Consider the following 23,297-nt stretch of genomic DNA (forward strand, 5'->3'; position numbering starts at 1 on the left):
ATGGTGTCAGTGTTGCCCCTCATCCTTGTTTTCACTTTACTACAATAAACCTAAACTTGCTCGCAGCCTGCAAACAGGGAAACAAACACTTTTACTAGACTTGTTTTGAAATATTTGCCATCTTTTTGAAGGCAAAATCTGATACGGGAGACGTGCAGTGATTATATAAAGTATTCTTCCTGAAAGCGAACACACAGAAACATCAGGAGTGGATTGATAACCCTGCATTTCTTCTTGTTTTTTGGCAGACAGCGTTAAGTAATTTGTATTTGGAGGGGCATGAACTGCTCGGTGCGAGATGCAGTATCATCATCCTCCTGGCCCAATGAGCTGACATGTAAGACTTGTAAGAACATCAGCTAGCTATAGGAAAGAGCATAAACTCCATAAAGTAGACTCATGCAGCACAATTCCTCTATTAGGCTTGTCACATTTGCAAAGCTTGATTAATATTTACAGCTTAGACTCAGCAAGAGTACACAACACGCACATTAATTATTGCTAAGTTCTCCAGGCTGTAAGTTGCTGGAGACTTGCAAGTTTCTCTATACTGCACTTTAATTGCTGAATACATTATTTTTCATTTATAAGTAAGCGCATGCAGTGCAGGGTAGTACTTGTAGAGCAGAGAAAAATGTCACGCTTGTATCTTACTCTTTGTTAACAAACCTTGGATACTGTAAACTCTCGGAGGAGTTATCAAGGCAGCAGGAATGTCTTACGTTCATGCACTGCACAGGAATAAAAATTAGGAGGAAAAAATAAGATGAAGAATTAAACTCACTGGAACTAGGAATTTTTTTATCTCCTCCAAGGCGTGACTCATGCGGGAATAGGCCTCTCCAGGTGGAGCAAAGACTTCAATTAAAACATGAAGATCGTTACTCAGATGGGCGTATTTGGCCTCCCCGCTTTTCCTTAACTCTTCCTCCTGTGAAAGCAAGAAACGTGAAGTGAAGGATTTGCATTCATAGAAGAAAATACATGTAGTTTAATAACATGCAAATTTTAACAAATACCAAATACAATAAATGTGTACTAATTGTACTGTAATGGCATGTCATAAAATATTCATTTATAAGTCAGTGCTCTTTATATTGCAGGCTGACAAAACAAAGCACATAAACTGTGCTGATACTGAATGATTGGGACCTGTTGATTTTTATCCTCAGTACAAAAATTAAATATATGATAGCTAAAACATACTTTTAGACGTTGAAGCTCCAGCAACACTTGTAGTGTTTAAAACAAATTTATGCAAGACAAATGTGTTTTTAATTGCCAAAACGTGTTGCTCTTAAATTGTTGTTGGAGCTTTGTCCTCTTTTGAAATATATCCCTTTATAGTGCACCTTGGTAGTAGGTGGAGTTGAGCCAGAAACCCTCACCCTGATAAAACATACTACAGCCCCCCCGCGACCCTTATTAGGACAAGCGGTTATAGAGAATGACTGACTGACTGACAGGTTGGACTTATTTTTGGACACTACCCACTGAAGGTTGGCACTGAAAATGTTGGTGGCTCTGTGAGCTGAGGGGCTTCTAGCTACAGTGGTTTTAGCTAAATACTACTACTACTACTACTACTACTACTACTACTACTACTAATAATAATAATAATAATAATAATAATAATAATAATAATAATAATAATAATAATAATAATAATAATAATACTGCTAATAATAGTAATAATAATAAAAACAATAATGATAATAAACTTGATTCATATAACACCTTTATAAAAGAAAAGCTGCTCAATGTGCTTTACCTTAAGGACATTATAAGCACATAAAACAGAGAGAATAAACAGGCCAGCAAGGCAATTCATTATAAAAGGACATTCAAAAACAGTTAAAACAAAAATTAAGAGGTTAAATCATAAAATCATTAGATAAAACTATAATTCATAAAATCCAATAAGATACATTTTAAAAATCCTTGTTAATGTATTTCAGTCTGGTACAAAGAGGCAGACTGCTCAACAAACAAACTGACATCTCCAGCTGTAGAGCCAAACTGCCAGCTTAGTTCAACATCTACATTCAAGTATTCCTGTTCGAAGTTTTGCTGTGACACACAACTCCCCCTTTATCCCTCCTTTCATCATAAACCTCTTTTGGAAAGGCAAACTATAGCTGAAACATTTTTGATTTAGTTTCAATTCAAGAAGACACTTGAGCGATCACTACATTCATCACCAGAAAGACACTTGTACCACACACAAAAACCTTTCTGAATGATATGTGGCCTTTTCCTCCCTTGCATAAGGAATAACTTCTAGAGAATAATTACTGCTGATCTGACAACCACAGAAAAAAAGGAGAAGAATAACAGACTAGATAGTTGAGCTTGGCACCAGGGACGTTGTTAGTGAATGCTTTTTTCCAGACAGATATGGCTCTGCAGGTTCTGCTCAAAAATAGCCCCCAGGAAAGTTTAAATGGATTGGCATCTTGTGATCCAGACATTGTGAAGGCTACAGGCTAGTTCAGATAATCTTGTTGGTCAGGAAATTAACTGGTAACCGCTGTTATTTATGAATTTGAGTGTCCACAAGTTAATAAATCAAGCAACAAAATGACAAATATTGCCCTTCAAAAAGGTAAAAGAGACAACCGCAAGACAAAATATTAAAGTTCTGTATCACAAACAAGGCAAAAGCAGGCAAACAGTAAAAGAACAAAAACTAACAAAGTAATGAGGTGCAGCTGCCGTGGCAACAGACAGACTGGCAGATGAGGGACAGGTGGGCTGGGGAGGAAGCCACACTGTGGACACCTGGTGGACAGGTAAGACATGACAGGTTTGATAAATAAAACAGCAGACACACACAGAGATCCTTCTGTCTGTGTGGGAGACATAAGAGAGTGGAGAGGGAAGTGATGCAGGTGTCACCCTGACAAACAGACGGTGCAGTTCAATTTCTCTTTCTACACTGATTATAAGATTACTCTCCCAAAATCTGAGGAACATGAGCATTGAGAAAAGGTTTGGTAGGTTTTCCAGATTGTCTTTTTCTGATTAGAAATCCTATAGCTATCACCAAGAATGGTCCTAAACAAAACAAACCAAAAATATTTAATAAAATTGCAACATTGAAACAAAACAGAATTTCTTATTCAAATATGTCTTTCTGACTGGCTAAACGTCTCGCATTAACCTGATTAATGTGTTACTGCAGCTCTTCAGTGTGTTCAGCTCATCCTTACATAACTGTGTGGTGATCGCCTCTGCAGACTTAAAGCAGGAGCACCACAGGATAAACGGTAAAAACATAGAAAAAGAAAATAGAAATGCAAAGAGGTGAATGTTGAGTTTGGATGGGGGGCATTGAGTTAAAGTGAGTCTACAAAAAGCCACTGAAGTAAACAAAAGATGTCGATTTAAGCTACTCATGCAAACTGTTCCAAAGTCTGATGACAAGAAAAGCCCAATCACCTTTCAGTCTTAACCCAGGCCCTGAGGGGCCACCGCCTGAGGCTTCACACTGGCTTTAAAGGCTTAAAAGATTTGTAATATAGCTTGGGGCAAGTCCTAACTGTGTTTTAAAATGAACTAGTTACATTGTAAAATCAATTCTACACTGAACACATAATTGAAGGTGATGTCAGACCTGCAGTGGAGATGTTCTGTCTAATTATATTGCAAATGCAGCTGCTACATACCAAACAATGTGTTGATTATAAAATAATGCCAAAATGTATATTCTTTAAACCAATGTTCATTTATCGTGCACTGCATAGTTGGGCGTTGAGTGCTTCGCTCGAGGACACTTTGATGGGGGCCATTAAGACAAGGGCAAGTGCCACTCACCCCACCAGTCTGGGGAGTCAAACTTCTGTCCTTTTATCACAGGGCCGTTCTCCACCCTCCAGGAAAAAATCAGCTTTAGTTAAAAAAATCCCTTCTAAAATTTCAGTGGGCCTCACAGTCACTGCCAGAGAGCCGTTATGTCAAGTCATTATGGATCAGATCAAAACCTCCATATGGGCAGATGATCATGTCTGAGAGTTGTTTCAATAAGTTTGTTACTGAAATGTTTGGGAGAGTTTTAAAGCAGGGGTTGACCGCACAGACCTATAGACCAGATGGGCATCGCCCACTTTTTTGGGGAAAAAACGTGCTGTCACATCAGACGAGAGATGGGCAAGCGCCAAAAGCTGTTGTGTGGCGGGTTAACTGGCTCAGACTGGCCCTCAGAGGGTGAATTGCGAAATGATGCTGGTGGCAGTTGCTACTGACTGATAGCTAGCTGGTGTAGGAGGCTGCTGCATTATAGTCATCAGTATAGCAGCATCAAACCGTCACACGCTCTTCTTTCCAGATCATCAGTGCTTCGTCAGTCTCCTGTGTGTGTGTAATACTGGCACACTTTAGCATCTCTATGAGACGCACTAGGCTCAACTAACTTCAATGTAAACCCATCCGCGGAAATATTTGACCCTGAGAGCAACTGACATAGTATCAAGAGCAAGAAAGTCTGCATGGATGGGTCAAACAAACACAGACTTTCACCCAGGAGACTGCTGTTTGTGTCCTGTGTTAAAGCAAAAGTCTGTTATTTTAACATAGGCATTACGTTACTTGCTTAGGTGTATGATATATTTATGTAACGTTGCATACATATTCTAACTTTTTTAAAAAAAATGTTTTTTCAAAACCTAACCAAGCAGTTTTCTAGCTCAAAGCTAACCACAATGTTTGACAGTGTTTATCTTGTGTTACAATGTGTTTCAGCCTGAAAACCTTTGTGCGTCATTTACTGATGCTAAAAGATGACTTGTGTGTCTATTTGAGACATTAGGGAGGCAAAAGCATTGGTAAATGAGGACCTGGGAATGAGAAGGGTTTGCCCAGCCTAGATCAAATAACTGGCTATTGATATCTATTAATTCTTATTTACAGACAGCACTTGGTCTAACAATTTATTAATTAAATAGATGTCCAGATAAATGATATCTGGCCACTGTGTTGAGTCTTTGACCCACTTGGATAGATGAAGACTGAAGGGACATCACCATGATCAACCTTCATTTGTTAATTTATCAGAAATGCTCATGTTGTGTCCATAAAACAAATGTTTTTTCAAACAAGAAATAAATACATACAAAGTGTCAGAATTATAACCTAACCATACGTCAGATTGCATTGACATCTATTGGATCTTCAGTTTTCTATTCCCCCCAAAAAGGTGTGCAGCTTTGACGTGTTGTAAAGTAATCTATACTTAAGTTACCATGGCTGCAGTATGTATGTGTTTAATCAATATAATGTTTGCACTGTCGTAAGGACCTCAAGAACTCAGACATAAAATTCTCTCTAACCTTGCAGTGTTAGCTTTGGTACACAGTCTTGAGTCAGAGAGGTGGATTGAGGACTCTGTGTTACCTCTATGACTCAGCACCATGTTAACCAGGCTAATATCTGTGCACAAGGTGTTATATTGAGCATATGGTCTAATATGTGTGGGTGTGCTGCTCTGATGCAAAATTTCCAAACCTGAGATTTTACCCTGCGGCAAGACAGATGCACCCTGCTGATGAACTGGATGAGATGGCAGAGATGTGTGATGACAACTTTTGCTTGTAATGGGACTTTTGCAATGTCTGTATCACACTGGTACAGCCAAGCTGCCTCGAGTGGCAGGCTGCCTTTCAGTCATGACCTTTAGGTGTCAGTCTCATCACAGAGTCCTTCAGATTTGCCCAGACTGTACACAAAATCAATACAGCACACAGAAAACAGCTAACTAAATCAGATCGTTATATAGCCAGCCCTTGGTAAGAAACAAAAGTTAGAGGTCTGTTATTTTTCTTTTTGCTGCACACAGCACCATGAATCACCCTCAGACTAAAACTGCAAGTGAAACAGACATGATGATAGTGGTAGTGACACTTAGAAATTGATTTATTAAACAATAAAAAGTCATGCTGTAGTGTGCAGTGCAGTATCCTAACAGAAGCAGTGCATGCATGTAAATACACTATTATTTTGCGTATATTTTAGCACCTCTTTAGTTTTACACACCGCAGACAAGTGAATGCAGCACATGAGTGAACTGAATGGACTTAGTGGCAGGAAGCCAAAATTTTAAATGAACTCTTGCTCCGGCCAAGGCACATTCAGAAATGTGATGGTAAAGAAACGTCTCAGTGCCTTTAGTCTTCGTCAGAGCAAAGACTTTGAGCCTCACAATTAAGCCTGAATGGAAATCCATGCAAAAAAGTATTACTGGTAATTTTTAATTACAAAGCCATACAGTTGTTGATGAATTTGAGGCTTTATTACGCTGACTTACAGAAAAGCTTAGTCATCCATACGATTATATGGTTCAAAATTGCACATTTTACAGGCCCCAATGATTGGATGCTGGAAAAGATTTATACCAACAGTATATAGCAATTACAGTAATAAACTGCTGTACTTTATTACTGTACATATACTTTATTAGCCTACTGCACCTCCTATATACGTCCATGAAAACTTCTCCTTCTGCTGAGGAAGGTCATGTGATGGACCTCAAAATTGTTGTTTGTCATCTGATGTTTCTGAGGCCAAGAATGTCTCACTTATTTATGAATAAAATGGTGTTTCTTACTGTGTTATATTTTGTTTTACAAAGTGTCAAAGCTTGGATATCTGAATTGCACATACAACTCCAATTGTGTAGCTTTTACAATTAATGGGCAACTTAAGCCAAAACAAGATATGAACACAACAGTGACATATCAACAGCAACATTTATTTGCAGTTGTCTTTCTATCCATTAGGTGAATGTAATGCCAGTAATGAACCTCTTCTAGCTCTGTGCCAACTCCTGAGGGAAAAATCTGTCCCTTTAGCTGCACAGTGATCCACTGTGTTCACCGGCGAGTAGCTAACTGTGTTTGTCTGCTGTTTGGTGTTGAGCAGGTAGTGTACAGTTTGTTTTTCAAGCTTTTTCATTGTGAACAGCTGCTGCGGCTGAAAAGGATGCTATGGGGTGAGAGTGAATAAACAGTAAGGTAAGACTTCTTGATAAACAAGCCCAGTGAGATTTCCCCACTGGGCCAGTCTTGTGAGGTGCACACACCAGTCTACTTTTTTTCCCCAACCTTGGCATTACATACACTTAACAATTTGTCTTGAAAAACGGACATAGTCACATGTTTCCTTGTACTAACTTCACCAAGTCCATTGCTTGCTCTCTCTGTCAGCTCAGTCTGTGCACCATGATTGTCAGTATATGGGTGCACCACAGTTGTAGTGTCGAGTAATTTTACCGCAGAGATTTGAGTGACTATATTGGCTCCCTGCTGGCAGCCAGGCGCTTTTGATAGACAAACATGTTATGTCAATTTGTATTTGGTGTATCAAATTAGGGCCCCTTGACAGCAAATTCCTGGGCTGCTTTTTGTTGCCAGTCTGCCCCTAGAAGAAGCTGAAATCCGCTATGAAGCTCTGTAAAGCTGAAGAGTGCCGCAGATCCACGTGATTATCCTAGGGAATTCTTTCACATCGCCATTTTGATACATCTTTATCTTGAAAATATTGACTATAGAGGCTTTAAAATTAGTTGTAAAGGCCTCTGCAGTATTTTACCCTAAATATATTCTGACGTATTGAAATGCAGCTCCAGTTTCCAGAGGTGGTAACACTGCAAGCCTTTTGTCATGTCTAGATGTCAGAATCAGAGGCTACAGTAATAATAGCAATGTAACTCTATAGCATCACACTGAGACCTGTTAAGAGCATGAAAACCAGATCCAGCAGACTGTCTTTGTACACGCTTGGATAAGTTTGGCTCCAGGGGACCACAAGTCAGCAGGATAAATGACTTTGGCAAAGAGATTCATTACTTGGCATTTATAATTGACTATTACAGAATATGCTATGAAACAACACACAGGAAAACATCCCCATTTTCTCCTACATATGCTTGTCAGCTGAAAGCTATTAATTCTGCTCTGGGTGTTATTCATCTCAGTTAATGCTCAGTTGTTGGTTAGAATATTCTTCTGTGCTTTGGTGGAATTTCAAGCACTCCGTTTCTGTAAATATTTCCATTTGATCCATATCTTGGACCAGGCCGACAACCATATTTCAACACAAATCGATATCTTACCTTGCCTTTATCCCTCATGGACCCTTTGCCGAGGATGGACATCTTCACGCCTGTCTCCTCTTGTAATCGTTTCATAGAATTTCCCCGTGGTCCCAGCAGCTTCCCGACAAAATTAAACTGTGACACATGAGAAAAAAAGCAATCAGACTCCTTATCAATGTCTCTAACATATGTAAGAGGATAAAAAATGAAAATGCTGACTGATACGTGAAGAGAAATGTTTCAGTCTTTATGCGTTGAATGTTAAAAGAATTTGATCCACTTGAAGAAAAGGTTAACCATAAAAGATGTCGGCTGGCCATTATTCATCTATTATCAATATAATCTCACATTCCATTCACCATTCATCATGTGAGAAAAAGCTGTAATGTAGCCTGTGATAAATCAATAGAAACGTGCTCTGTATGTAGCACATTAGAGGTGAGCAGGACTCTCAGCTGCAGTCCGATATAACGCATGCATCCATCCATTTGCTTGAACTGTGTCCTTGCTAGTCGTGTATCTTATTGGCGTTTAGGGTCATCCATGTCGTGCAGAGGCGAAAAAAAAAGGAAAAGGGAGCATGGGCTCAAACCAATAACGTTCCTGAGACTGTTTCAGAGGTCAGTGCTGAGATAAAGTCAAAAATAATGAGTTTCTTCCCAGTGGGAAATTAAGTAATACTATCCAGATGACAAACTATCAGATTCAGGCCTCGGGGCTCTGACTATCATTTCCCTCTCGCTGTGCACCAGCTAGTGTTCATATTGAGAAAAGTAGCTCTGGGTTTTTGAAGGCGCAACACTGCTGAGATTAGCGATGATTAATCTGAGAGGTGAAGCTCGCAACTCAAATGGGTCGTTTTTGGAGAAAATGAGAGCCAAAGATCAATTAGAAAATGAGAAAATCTTCCACAACTTAAAACAAGCTCATAAAGGCAGCTTATATTATCCCACACACTACTTTTTTTAATTGTAATAAATGGTTCGACCTTCAAATGCTTGCTCCTGGATGAGATGATAAGAGACCACCTCCAGAGCTGAACAGGTGGTCAGCCGCCCACCACAACATACTCTGGCCAACCCTAAAATGATATTAACCTTTTCACAAAGCAGCTTCTCCCACAGTGGCTGAGCGGATAATAACTTCAGTGCCAGCTGTGTGGCTGCTGCAACTCAACTCCGACAACTGCACACTCAGCCTTTTTCATGAACATCATTAACATCACGAGTGAATGCTACATCTCAGGTTAGGGAGGCGCCAGGGGATGCAGAGACCATCTTAATAAAAAAAAAAAAAAAGCATCCCTACTGTCCTTGCCTGTCCTCTGATCTGAATGATTAAGGCACCTCTGTGGATGCCTTTCTTCACAGGGGCTGCTTTGACAGGACTATCCTATAGCTGGCAGGGAGCTTGAGAGCAGATGGTCGTTGCGGCTAAGTCGAGAACGCGCTCGCTGGGCGGTAGAAGAAGTGTGGCCTGTTTTCATTAAGCTAATGAATGTCTGGAGCCACTCTGCAGCTCCATGGCGAGCAATTTGGGCTTTAGAAAGGGGCACAGTTTGGTGTTAAATGAGGTTTGAAATGATGCAATGTGCCCCCTGCAGTCTCAACACTGATAACTATGCAGATATAAGACAGAAGGGTGTCAAGAATACAACAATTGCGCACAAAAATGCTTCAGACGTTGAGGAAATAGTGATCAAATGGGTGCAGCGATCGACTTATTTGTACTTCATAAAGTGTAATTTCTCTGAAAAGTCATTTTTTATAAAGATCTGTGCGTAAAAGTCCACAGGGTTTAAATCAGGAGGTGAAGGTTGAGTCACGTCACACTAATGTGAATGTGTAAACCTGTAAACTAATGCAGCTGAGCCTCAGTGACTGAGGCCTGAGCTTTTTCATCAAGATTACAGCGCTTTTTTTTTTCAAAATCCCCCATAAAAACTGACAGGTATGGTGGCCTTGAGAACTCAATGCACTGCATCTAAAAGGAATACTTCACCAACAAAGTGATTATTGGCATATCGATTATTCAGCCTGTGTTACATTGAATTCATTCATGCCTCCACAGTGAACAAAGAACCAAAAAATGGAGAAAATTCTTGATGAATTAAAGTAAAAGGGGTCCATGTTTAACAACAGCCACATTACATCAAAACATCTTTTACAAACTCTCACAAAACTAATGCAGTTTAATCCAAGTCTCATTTATAGAGTTGTATGCTCAGTACTTCAAAAATATGTGCAGTTTTCATGCATTATCAATTGTACGCATCAGGCGCGCCACTCATGCATGAGATTGTTTATGCAGAAGAGTTTTTTACTTTTTAAGTTTTAATCATGTGTCCTGTGTTTGGGAAATATTGAACATACGACTGGATAAATTACACTGGATTAAACGAGTTGCGTGAGAGTTTGTTTGTCAAGTTAAGTCAATGTTTTGTTATACTTTTTTGTGACTTCAATTCATCAAGAATTTTCTCCGCTTTTGGGTTTTCTTTTCTTCAGGAATTCCATGTTAAATGGCGTGAGTAATTTATATACAAATGATCTTTTGTATTTCTTTAAGATAACAGACATATAGACAAAATGTAAGCAAACTGAGAAACACATTCACCAATTTGACAACACGTATGCAGTGTGATGAAACACAGACCAAATGCAGCAAAAGCAACTAGATACAAAAAAACCCCATAACCAAATACAGAAATACTGCTTATAAAATACCAGCCAGTGTGTACACAAACCCTTTCACGCTCACACCTACAGGCAATTCAGAGTCGCCAATTAACCTAATTTGCATGCATCTTTGGACTGTGGGAGAAAACCAGAGCACACAGAGAAACGCAACGCAGCCACAGGGAGAAAATGCAGACTCCACACAAAAAGGCTCCAGCCAGCCAGCAGGTTCAAACCCAAAGCCTTTTTCCTGAGAGGCAACTGTGGCACAGTGTTATAGGAGTGCAATGCTAAATTGGTGGAGTTCTCTTTTCAGGTGCGGTACACTGAGCTCTCAAAGCCACTGCAGACAGGAAGTTCTTTGAGTACTTGAAACAGAGTGCACCTCTTACACAGTCCAAGTAAGTTCTGCTTTGTTGGATGTAATCCATATGTATTCTCCTGCTTTTATGTGGTTACGCTGGTGTCTGGCTTCATTCATGAGATCAGTTCAGTAGGGCTGTAAACTTGTGGTCGGTCGGTCGATTCTTTGATCGTTACTCTCTTCTCCGACCAAAATCCCATTGGTCAGACAGTCGCTGCTGTTACTTTTATTAGGCCGTGTGCCAGCTGAAAAACAGTTGTTGTTGTTGTTGTTGTTAAGCACTTGTAGATGTCCTCTGTGACAGTTGGTCTTTGCTGTTTGTCACACCTGTTCTCCACTGTAATTGGACGGGTGATGAGTGCAGCATTTTACCAAAACATAAATATTTTTCAACTCTAAATTTTAATTGGAAGCCGGATAAATAATCACATAAGACATTCAGTGTAAGATTCATCAATTGGGATTTGTTTTACTAAGTCTTCAAAAAGACACCGCAGTTCAAGGCTGGATTACAAAGCTTCTGAAAGGGATACAAACACACCAGGGCCCTTATTTGAGTGGCAGGATGGCTAACATTAGCTCCTGAGCTAAAACTAGTTAGTCTCTCTCTTGCATGCAGCGTTGCAGGAATATTTAACATTAGTAATATTATGTTGTATGTCACATCCGCCAACGTCAACCGCAGAATATAGTGTCTAATATGTCAGATTTTTCTCATCAGTTCTGTTCAGCGCTTTGTGGTGAGCCAGACTTGCACATACAGCTCAGATGGAAAAGCGTTACAGTGTGCAGTTAATTTTCAAATAGTATTACATTGAAGATCACATTTATTTTTCCCTTTAGGCATTCGACCTGCCTGAACACAGAGTTAACTTATCCTGGACAAGTGTTCATGTTGAGTTCTGTGATTGGAAAAAAGAGAAATGCTATGGTTGCAACTAAACGCTACCAGGTAGCATGGACCACCATCAACCAGCTGATGAGTTGACAGAAGGTAGAATCTCAGCTTACCAAGTTTTTCTTTAGTTGATTACAGCCATAAAGTCCAGTGATCAACTCTGTCTGTCTGTCTGGCCCATTCATGTGAACACATTATCTCAAAAGCACCTTCAGGGAATTTCTTCAAATTTAACATAAATATTCACTTAGTCTTAAAGATGAACTGATTAGATTTTGGTGGTCATAGGTCAGAGGTCAAGGTCCCTGTGCATGTGAATGCAATAGTTTAAGAAAACCTTGAGGGAATTTCTTAAAATTTGAGAGTGTACGAGTGGACTCAAGGATAAACTGATTAGATTTTGGTGGTCAAAGGATAAGGTCATGGTGACCTTGCATTCTTGTGAAAGCGAAATCTCAAGAACACCTTGAGGGAATTTCTTCAAATTTGACACAAATGTCCACTTGGACTCAAGAATGTACTGAACTACTGAACTGATTAGAAGCTGGTGGGCGAAGGTCAAAGGTCAAGGTCATGGTGACCCCACAAACATGTATTTGGCCATAACTCAGGAACCTTGGGTGCCCTCCTTGAAACTGTGCTGATCTTCTGTGCTCCCAGGGGGAAGATGTGTTTTAAGTAACCATGACAGACATGGATGTAAACTGTAAGGTACATCTAGTTAAAATGAATAGAGGTAAATTGTTTGAGGTTTCTGGTACAAGTCTCTTATTTTATAGTTCACACTTTTTTATTGTGGTTATTCTCAAATAAGAAACCAGACTTATACCCACTCAGGTGATCCCACGGAGCCTAGATTTGTCTTTTGACAAATAATGCAACTTACAAAATGTTGGTCCTTTCCCAAGCTCGATACTATATGTGGTATGAGCCCTCTTCAAAGGCTTAATGGTAGAAAAAGAAGAAGCACCAACTAATCTTTTTGAAACAGTTTTGTACCTGTAATGCACCATAAAATCCCCGAGCATAAAGTTGTTAATATTCATATGGACTCTGGTGAGTGAAGTCTGACCACATGTGGCTTATCATACATTATGAAAAACAATATAATCCCTGTTGTCTATAAGAGGATTTATTTATTTGATGAAAGAAACACTATTTCTGCTGCAGGCTGTAGCATTTTATCTTTATTTCATGCCACGTCGCTGCTCTGCCCTACTAGACCCAGGATTTCCATGAACACACAGTCCAACATCCCAGCTGGGCATCAGAGCTGCACACAAGAATATTTCTCCATCCATTCAAAATAATGATACTTGTAAATATTTTACACTCTTATGACCATGATTCTGTAAGGCTTCAAGTAATAAAAGTCATAAGACGAGAAAAGCTGAAGTACAAAGAAAGCACTATAATAATCAAAGTAACTACTGGATGATTTTATGCACCAGGCTTGCCCGCGTTTCAGTGCATTAGTATAAGGTCAGTTCCATGAAAGGTGTGAAAATATAGAAAATTTTGCAACTTGTCAAAGGGCTGCAGAGTTAATATCACAAAAACCTTTCTGGCTTTTAAGTTGGAAAATGTGCACGGTGGCCGCCCTTTAATGCAGTGCACTGGGGCCAGGCAAGATTTGCAGATGTCCTGAGGCACTTACTGCCGGGTTAGTGAGCTGTGCTATTGGGGAAGTCCAGGTCCTGTCTGATAGGAGGATTAAAGCCTCAGGTAGAGGTTTATGCTTTAATGACAGCTATGGATGACTGAGCTGTGAGCATGTCAGAGGAGTGTGTTCTATCAGCTCCGCAGACATTAAAGGAAGCAGATGAGTGGTTGTTTGTTGGGAGGAGATTTACTCTTCACCTGGGTCAGTGCTATCAGATATTAAGGTATGAGGATGTTGTCTGTGGTCACAACATTAATAAAACAAAATATTCAAATTTTTAATGCATTTCACTGAAAAATGAGAAGAGTGACAGAATAAAACTATTTTTTAAAATCATAATAATTATGTTCATTTGCACAAGGTGGCAAATTGACCTCGATCTTCTTCTTTCTGCTTCAGCATCTTCATCACAACTAACAGGAGCAGAATGTTCTGATAAAAATGTAACAGTTCTCATTAATATGAACTGTCGCACAGATGGCCCCCAGACACACACACACACACAGATTGAGAGAGAGAGAAACACAACAAATATCATGATCCCTGTATATTTTAACAGGTGACAAACAACTTGAGCCAAGATCAATACAGACGAGCAGCCAGCAATGCCAAAGTGACGCGACGCTACAAAAGCTGTTTAAGACCATGAAACTGTTCCAGACAAGCTGTGTTTTGCTGTCAGAGCAGCAGCTTCACAGCCTTCCTGTTTGAGCAAAGAAAAATCAATTCATGCAATCTTTTCTTTTGTGAATCTCTAACAAGCAATGGCCTTTAAATGACAAACAAACAATTTTTCAATTGAAACCCTTCCGCTTTTATAACAAATGGAGAGGCAGAGTCTTTCAAATCCTGCTCAAAATGCAATCAAAGACAAGAATATAGTCAACATTACCACACCTAAATTTCACTCTTTATATAATACTGTGAAATATAGATGATATACAGTTTGTACTCAGTTTCATGTTTGGCAGTTGATATACAGGAAATTAATGTACTTTTTATAAATGCCATGAAAAAACTACCATTTGGAAATCTAAAGCAACATTAGTTGATTTAGGGATGGCAAATTTGGGGCAGAGAAACAAGCTGTAAAAAAAAAAACAGCAACATTGACATAGGGGTGGGTGATATGGCCAAATCTTCTGCCACAGTATATGCAATTTTACATCATGTTAACAGTATATATCATTAAACAGTAATTGTTCAGTGAATTAAATTAAGAAATGGTTTAAAGTAACCATAGATAACCTGATTACATTCATTATTTTCTTTTTTTTTACCTGGAACTTCCATACAAGCAAAAAAAAAGACTACCACACATGAGACAGCACTTGAGTTATGACTTAATTAAAATGCTTTTAAACCCTTTAAGGTTCCTGAGAACAATTATTTCAACAGTCACAGGTTTTATGTAAATGCAACTTCACTCTCCTCCATGTCTGCTCAAATCATGTTAGCTTGAGAGGCGGCTGGACTCATGAGATCATGCAATAAAGAGTTAACATGATCACCTGAGAATCATGAGATCACACAAGAATCCAGCCCTAAATTTACATACATAGCCCACTCCAAAAATCTTCTGTGGTTTAAATGGTTTTGCCAAATTTATTCTGGTGCAGATACATTTCTACTGTTGCACAATTTAAACCATAATTTAGCCCAACCCCACCATAGCGTATTAAAAGGTTGTTATGGCCAACTTAGCAGACACTAAACAACATTTGTATGAATTTGGAGTGATGTTTGCAACTATCTGATGATATAACTCAAATATTGACTCTTTTTTGCTTTTGTTTGGTCTCCGCCAATCCCTAAGAGAGATAACTGGCTCATTAGCTGCTAATTGCTTCACTGTGCTCACCAGCTAGTCTATAACTATGTCTCCTCTTTGGTGCTAGGCACATACAGCCCAGTCTCCTGGAAATAACATTTATAAACAACGTATTTCAAACAGCAAATACGTTTTTGAGGGAGACGCAATGCCGAGCAAATTCCATTTTTCAATAAAATGATGAGAAATAGCTGCTAATAAAACGTGCCTGGAAAGTCACAAAATGGTGATCCTAAACATATCACTAAAGTGTAAACCGACACCATATTTCATTTGTTTTTTGACAAAATAGGCAGTCTTTCAATACATTATTAACATTTAACACAAATCCATTATGTTATGTGATTTGTCTGTTTTTAAAGATTTGCGGTGTTCAGATGTAGCACTTTTATTTTCATTGTACTTCTCGTGCAATGACAATAAAGGCCCTATTCTATTGGAAATGTCTGGGAACTTAATTTGTCACTACAATGCTATTATAAAAACAGTTTAATAATATATAAACTTAATTTCTAAGAGCGGGGTGGGCACATAGCAGCTACAAATGAGGTTGATGAGGGCCATGAGAGTAAACCAAAAAAGTACAGCTGTGGGACGTAAAACCAAAACAATGAGGTAAAAACACTGCAGAGTAGGGTAATAACTCTCTGTGGTTCATCATTACAAATGAAAAACATTACATGCAGTCATTTGATCCATTGTTATTAATTAGAGCAGCTTAAATGAGGAGGCAAAATGCTTTTCAGAACATTTATTCCTTCCCTATTTTTATTTTCTCCAGGTCTTCCTGTAGCTGGCTCACCAAGAGCTACAATTTGCTTTAATTTTCTCCAGCTGTGAGCAGCTCCTCCAATTGTGTTAAAAATTGCATTGTGGCACAATAGTGTCAATCAGCAGCACACTTAAAAATCAATCGAAAATATGCCGCATGCTGACATTTAAATAGATTTTGTCACATTTCCAGAATGACACACCATGAACTTAAAACCATATAAGAATGATTATTTGGTATGGAGCTGGGCCACTCTATATGTGGGGCATTTTTTAACATGGGGAGGGATTTTAATCGTTATTATATCTCATGAGCAGCATTGTGGCAGACAAAGTCATCACACAAACACTGACTCAGTGGAATCCCGGAGTGGAGCCGTGATGCTATCGTGCTTAATTTTAATTCACACTCTGTACTGCCTCTACTGTATTCAGCACTTATCTAAGCAAAACACCTTTTCCACATGATAGGCCTTTCTTTGGGACACTGACATCTCTGGGCGGACAAAAATGGAATTCCTCTTTGGGTAGAGCACAGCTGCTGCACTATTTAAAGGTCACAATAACCCAAGACTGATAAGCTCAAAATTGTGGCATCTGCAAGGACAAAATACAATTTAATGTGTTGCTGGCTGTGTGTTGTATATACCTGCAGACTGGCTACTTAAAGCAAATACCTGACTGAAGTTATTCTCTAGAAACAAGCGTGTTTAAATGTGACAAGAGCAGGTTATGTCCATTTTGTTTCTAACCAAATCAAAGAGCTTCTAATTAAAAGGGCAGAAATCATTTTACATTCTCATACAGACACACACACACACACACACACACACACATTCAGAGAAGTCCCAGCACTGGACTCAGACAAGCAGACAGTATCAGCCATTGAAAATCCATTTCATGCCCCAAGGTTATGAGATGCTAATCAAGCTGTCTCATTAAACAGCAGAGGATAAATTCTAGTTAAGCGATAATGAAAATGACTATGCTGCTTAATCATAGTTTTTGCAGAGTAAATAGTGATCTCAGCATACATTTTGGAGGCTTCCAAAAACCCGCTGTGAGTGTATCATTTGTTAAGATGTCAAAACAGGACAGGTACAGATGTACCTACTCTTCTCCCGTTAACGGAGATCAGCCCTGTTCTCAAGGTTTCATCCTTTTTTTTCTGAGGAGATTAAAGAAAGTGATGGTAAGGTCACTGGAGCAAAGCGCCAAGGCCAACTTTCTTTATCTTGACAGGCTATAAAACGACAACAAACCTAATGTAGATTTCACAGAGAGCGGTGCGCAAAACACACAAGTCGTCCCCTGTGGATGAGGCGTACAACAGGGGCCGCTCTGTAACAAGATACATCATCCCTCCAGGTTTTATCCTCATAGACTGGTGGTGTAGCCACTGCAGCTTTGCCAAATGAATTTCCAACTGATAGTAATGGCTAATACATTGCATAACACACTGTAAAAACACAAAATATAACTTTTGAAATCCGGTTGAGTTAAGTAGTACATAGCTTTATGTTCCCTCGTCAGCACCAGGGGTGTAAACACTGTAGGCCGCTGTTGCACTGTGTCCCGTTGGGTGAGGGGGGGAGAAAGTGGGCCCTCCAACAATATGTTGAGCAGAAAACAGATGCGTGCCAATAATTCAGATTGCCAATAAATTGCCAGGTTGCAGAGAAAAACTCACAATATATTTAATGTCAGTCATGGTGCCATTTGCTATATGCACCACTGAAAAGGCAAACCAACATCCATCACGGTTATCTTTTCTTTGTTTTGCAAAATGGTCAGTATCTGTAACAAAACATGTTAGAAACTATATGCTTATAAGCTATTATGAACTTAAAAAAAAAATCAGTGACATGAATAATTCATTTTTTTCTCTTTGGTATTTGCGTCATGTACATACGTATACAGGCTTTTTTAGGACATCATACAACCCACTGTATGAGAATAAGCTGTCATATGTGCAATGATGATTTTTAGGTAACCTGTGTGTTTGCATCATCATGTTTCAAGTTTCTAATTGATAAGATAAGAAAAGATAATCCTTTATTAGTCCCACAGTGTAGAAATTCACAATGTTACAGCAGCTATGAGGTACAGTATAAGCAGCGAAAGAACAATTAAATAGTAAAAAAAATAATTACAAGTATAAAAATATTAAAATGTTATATAATAAAAAAAACAAGCTGCCAAGTACGATTAAAAAAACAAGGTGCAAAAACAATTACATGAAATAAAATAAAAATTACAATGCGCCAACAAAAATGGTCTAGAAAAAAAATATATATAAGAGAATATGTACACCAATTGCACATGGAGATAACTGCACTTGTGAGATACTTAATGGACAGACACACACAAAAACAAAATATTGAAAACACCTGGAAAGTACTAAAAGAGGGAAAAAGCTCAAAAGTGAGAGGGAGCTGCTGTAACAGGATGCCCCTTACGCAGCGCCATCTTGATATGATCACATGATGAGAAGATTATATGGTAGCTAGTTTAAGTGTAATAACTGGTGACTTGCACTGTTTTCAGTTCATGGCGTGTCATTCTTGCACCATTATAATAGTGTGCACTGGGGACCGTTGACTACATTACACCACTGATAAGCACTCAAGCTAATAGCTAACAATGAATTTCAGATGCCGACAGCTGAAAGTGAATTTATTATTCAGCGAGAGATTTTTTTTTTTTTTTTTTTTTACACGTTTTAAATATATCACCTGTTTCAACAGATGGGGAACACCTACAGTAATGATTGCCAGAAAACAAAAACCTAACCTCCCTAAAGGAAGGTAGTGTGACATGTACAATCTATTATTGGTTCACAGACGCCTTGTAGTTGACTGGAGGATGATTTTGTGAGAAATTAAAATAGAAAAACATTAATCCTATCATATTTTTATAACGATGGCTTTACATTATGAGAAGGCTCCACCATCTATATATTATAATAAATTGTACTCTTATATATTTTAATATTATAACTATTTATGATTTGTTAATTTTGCATGTAAATATTGAGTGTTTTGTGGTTTGTTGCCACAGTTCATATAGATTTTACGTCAGCTACAAGAAGTAACATATTTTCTTATGCCTACTGTATTATAAACGATGTTTCACACACCTAAACTGTCTGTTACTACTCCTTAAGCTTTTAGTGCATCGAACTGCGTGTTGCTGGCAGCCTTGCCAGGTCAGCATAAATGACATTGAGTTTTTGGTGTAATAAATGTGTGCACTGTCCCTTCTAAATAAGTAAAACAAAATGTAATATTCTTACAATATGCCATGTTGGCATTAACTCAATGTCCTTGTACTGATGATGCCAAATTATAGTTATATTTGAATAAACTGCATTTATATTTTAAATGTCTAGTGGCTCTGTATCCACACACATATTGCGTGATGTTATAGAAGTTTTTTTCTCTTTTTCGGACTCAGAGCTTGACAAAGTTTTAGTCCTTTACTTTGTGACATTGTAACAAAATTGATTAACATTAACTGGATATCTATTGGCCTGGAGCTGAATGTCAGCAGACCCTTTGTCTTGTCGTAACAGAAGAAGCAGACGTGGAACTAATAACATTGACGAGGCTTTATATGAAGGTGTGTCAGTAAACCAGCATGCACAGTACCAGAGCCCTGTAACTGACCAATCAAATGCAGCCATCACTTATGTTATTAACAACACCTGTGCTTTTCTTGGTGTGACATATCCTGACAGCAGACTGTATGTGTCTGTCAGTGTACCATAAAGAATGATTTCATCAGTAATTTCACTGCACAACATTAATCTTCTGTGTGTCACGTTGTCAAATCTGAAACCATGCAGAAGAATTCTCACAAGTAATTATTTAATTACAGTGGGATTTAATTACTTATTACATTTAATTACGTTGCAGCAATATGGCAGCTGCAAGCACGAATGGGCACTGTTAAGGCTGCTGAAACGTGAAAGGACAGATTTATGACATTTATACTCTGCTACCAGTGACAGAAAGTAAGACTGGACTATTGAATAGTCGACAGGAGAAAATAGCTGTAAGTCAAAGTGAGGTATTTGTGCCTCTCAGTGGGGACAGATGTTGTCAGAGTGAAAAGTCAAATATATTGGTCAGTGAATTCATATCTGTGTAGCTGCAATGTACAAACATTTTTCATAAAAGTCCATTATTATTGTTCATCTCTGCTCTAGCCTAAAGCAAATGTTTTTTTTAAGTGTTACAGAAAACTGATAGAACAAGTAACCCGTGTTCTCTGATCTGCCATGCAGCTATTAAACCCCTTTTTGCAGGTGTTATAAATATTTTAGCATGCATTCCTACAAAAATTCTGAATATGCCGTTATATTTTCGTCCAGAGAAATAATATTGTGTCAAATAACTGTTTTGAACCTTGTGAGGTATTTGCTGTTAGCTCCATCTCACTCATCATTCAAAGCTCAGCGCTTTTTTTTCGTATCCTCTTTTCGGGCTGTGCACTCGATCAAAGAGTTGCTTCATGTGGCTAATTACCATTAACTGAAAGTGCAGTGTTACCAAGATGTTTAAGTTAGTGACACTGCAGTGTCTTGTGGGGTGCTGACTGTGCAATTAGGTCACAAAAGTTGTTGTTGGACAACTGCTCTGTCCCTCTGGACTGCACTGCTTTGCTTACTTTGCAGAGCTGGCACAATTATGTTCATTACACAGAACCAGGATTGGTATAGTAGTGTATTTTGTTTTTATGGCCACAAGTACATTGTTCCACGATACATTTTTGTATATTTCCATTATCTAGCTCCGAGGTTGTCAGTTTTTTGTTTTTCTTTACTCCAAGCTCCACTGGTTTTCATTAACTATCTAATCGGGAGCTGACTCACACAAGGACACCAGGTGAGTGACACAAACCAGCAGGTAGGATAGAAAATGGGTACTTGGGCTCTGCAATTATTTCCTTTTACTCATAATTTTAGTCTCTTAGAGGAAAATGGATCCATAGAATCGACTATTTGCAAGAGAAGCCGTTTAAGTTTCTTGAACTTCTGGATGCCTACAGTACAGGCACTGTGTATGTGCATATATACTGCTTCATATCTATCCTAACCTAAACCCTGACAGCATGAGCCCCATCAGCCTAGTCCCTAGAGAAAATGTTGGCATTTTATGTTTCTGCAAACCACAGATTTGTTACTTTTGTTAGTTTCATACATGTCATATCAATGTTTCTAAAGTGATGTAGCTCTGATTACATGAATACGACCTGATTTTGTCACTTGGGTAAGATGGCTGTCAAGCTGTAGACCACTGTTCAAGACCAATAAACAATAACAAAGGTTGTTTTTTAGCAACAAATCATCGTCATTTCCAGTGGTGATTGTGCTACTAAATTATTATTTATTTGTTTAGTCATTCATTCAGTCAGTCATTCATTTTTTGTGAGCATTGGCTGCATTTCCAGCAGGGATTGAATGAACCAACAGACAAATATTCAGCGCTGGAAAGTGATTTCTTTAGACTTCTAAATACTACTTTGTTTTAGTTTCAGGTTTAGTCAGACTTTGGATGGCATTATTTAGAAACACCAAAGCGCATTGCTCCGTGTCTAATCCAGCAGCTGGCACTGAGCTCTTGTTATTATTACCAGGGGCAGATGTAGAGATTTGGGGGTCTGGGGCCACAGGCACATTGCTTTATTTTCTCTTAATTTAATATAAAATGTCCCTAACATAGATCTTCAGTTTACTCAGTGATAGTAAAGTGCCTGAAGGAAAAAGTTTGGGAACCACTGTACACGGTCCAGCCTTATACTAGGTTTTAACCTAGTCTTGTTTAGTGAGACATAGGCAGCAGTTTCAGCACTGATTGTGTCTCCATTTTTTTAATAAACATTTTCCAGACAATGGCTGCATTTTAAATGTAAAGAAACATAAGGTTTCAAAATATCCCTTACATAATAATGTATAAATGTTATGTCTGTGGCTTGCAGAACTGTACAATGACAACATTTATTCTGGCGACTGAGTTGACTGTACTTACATACAATGTAACAGTTCAAGGAAAATTCAATCTTTGCAGTTGGAGAGTACTGTTAAATGAAAAATGTTTTAATGTTTGGGCAGAAAATGCACTTAATGAGGCAGAAACGCAAGGACAGAAAGATATCCCTGAGTCATTGTGGGTATTCTTTTCCCAAGAAACTATCTCAATTGGCATTTTTTATGGATTCAAAATCTATTTAATAGAGTGAGGAGTTCCTGAGCACAGCTTAATTACTTTCTCAACACTGATCCTGAGGAGGAAACAGCAAATTGATTTCTATGGAGTGTCCTGAGGGGCTCACCGGACTAAAGCACACCGCCTGTGCTCCTGAGGCACAGCTAAATGTTGCTCTGCCGTCCTGACATCCTCTTTTTTCTAGTCCGTCTCTAATGAGACAGCCAAAATTGGTAAACTACATTTAAAACATCACGACTGAAATGAATTAGCTGAAATGAGATCATGTAACAATGCTGGGGGCAAGACTTAACACAGAAAGGAGCTTGACTTTCATGACAAAGACTGAAAAATGGACACTGACAGTGTTTTGTTGAGGATCTCTTCCCTAAAACTCCTTTACTGAGCACTCAAAACCTGCAGCGACAACAAGAGGAAAAGTGACCAAAAATGATTCATTTCAAATGAGTGCCTCTAGACAAGAAGTGTCACAGAGGTTGGCCATATGTGTTTGAGATTTTAGTTATATTGTTGCAAACTGACATCAAAGAGCAGCCAGGTTTTGTGTAATGGGGCCTGCTCGCAAGGTCACACCAAAAATCAAGCAGACAGAAGTTTTAAAGCGTTTGCATCATCCAAAACAAGAAGCACAGTAAAACACTGCAGCCAGGGACTCAACGTAACAACACACGAGTTGCAGTTTTGTTTATGGAACCTTTAAACTAATAGTTTATCGTTTAATAAGCTAGTGGATGCCAAGTATCCTGTATCATCATCTATGGTTATTCTAATTA

The 23,297-nt window shown here is 38.6% G+C and overlaps 1 protein-coding gene across 5 annotated transcripts in view; it reads right to left on the reverse strand.

Moving 5' to 3' along the window:
* The window catches only part of khdrbs2 (KH domain containing, RNA binding, signal transduction associated 2), an 82,842-nt gene that overhangs the window by 42,827 nt on the left and 16,718 nt on the right, over nt 1-23,297 (reverse strand). For all 5 annotated transcript variants that reach the window (XR_015778506.1, XR_015778508.1, XR_015778507.1 and 2 more), the window contains exons 3-4: nt 8,108-8,224; nt 785-931 (exon numbers count right to left, since the gene is read on the reverse strand). Coding sequence is in view for 2 of the 5 variants with exons in the window: in XM_088086778.1 (XP_087942904.1) it covers nt 785-931; nt 8,108-8,224 (264 nt within the window). In the remaining 3 variants the exon portion in view is untranslated. The remainder of the gene's footprint in view (nt 1-784; nt 932-8,107; nt 8,225-23,297) is intronic.

The sequence above is a fragment of the Plectropomus leopardus genome, chromosome 13 (assembly GCF_026936395.1).
Source record: "Plectropomus leopardus strain MGB_pleo_1.0 chromosome 13, ASM2693639v1, whole genome shotgun sequence".
NCBI lineage: Eukaryota > Metazoa > Chordata > Actinopteri > Perciformes > Serranidae > Plectropomus > Plectropomus leopardus.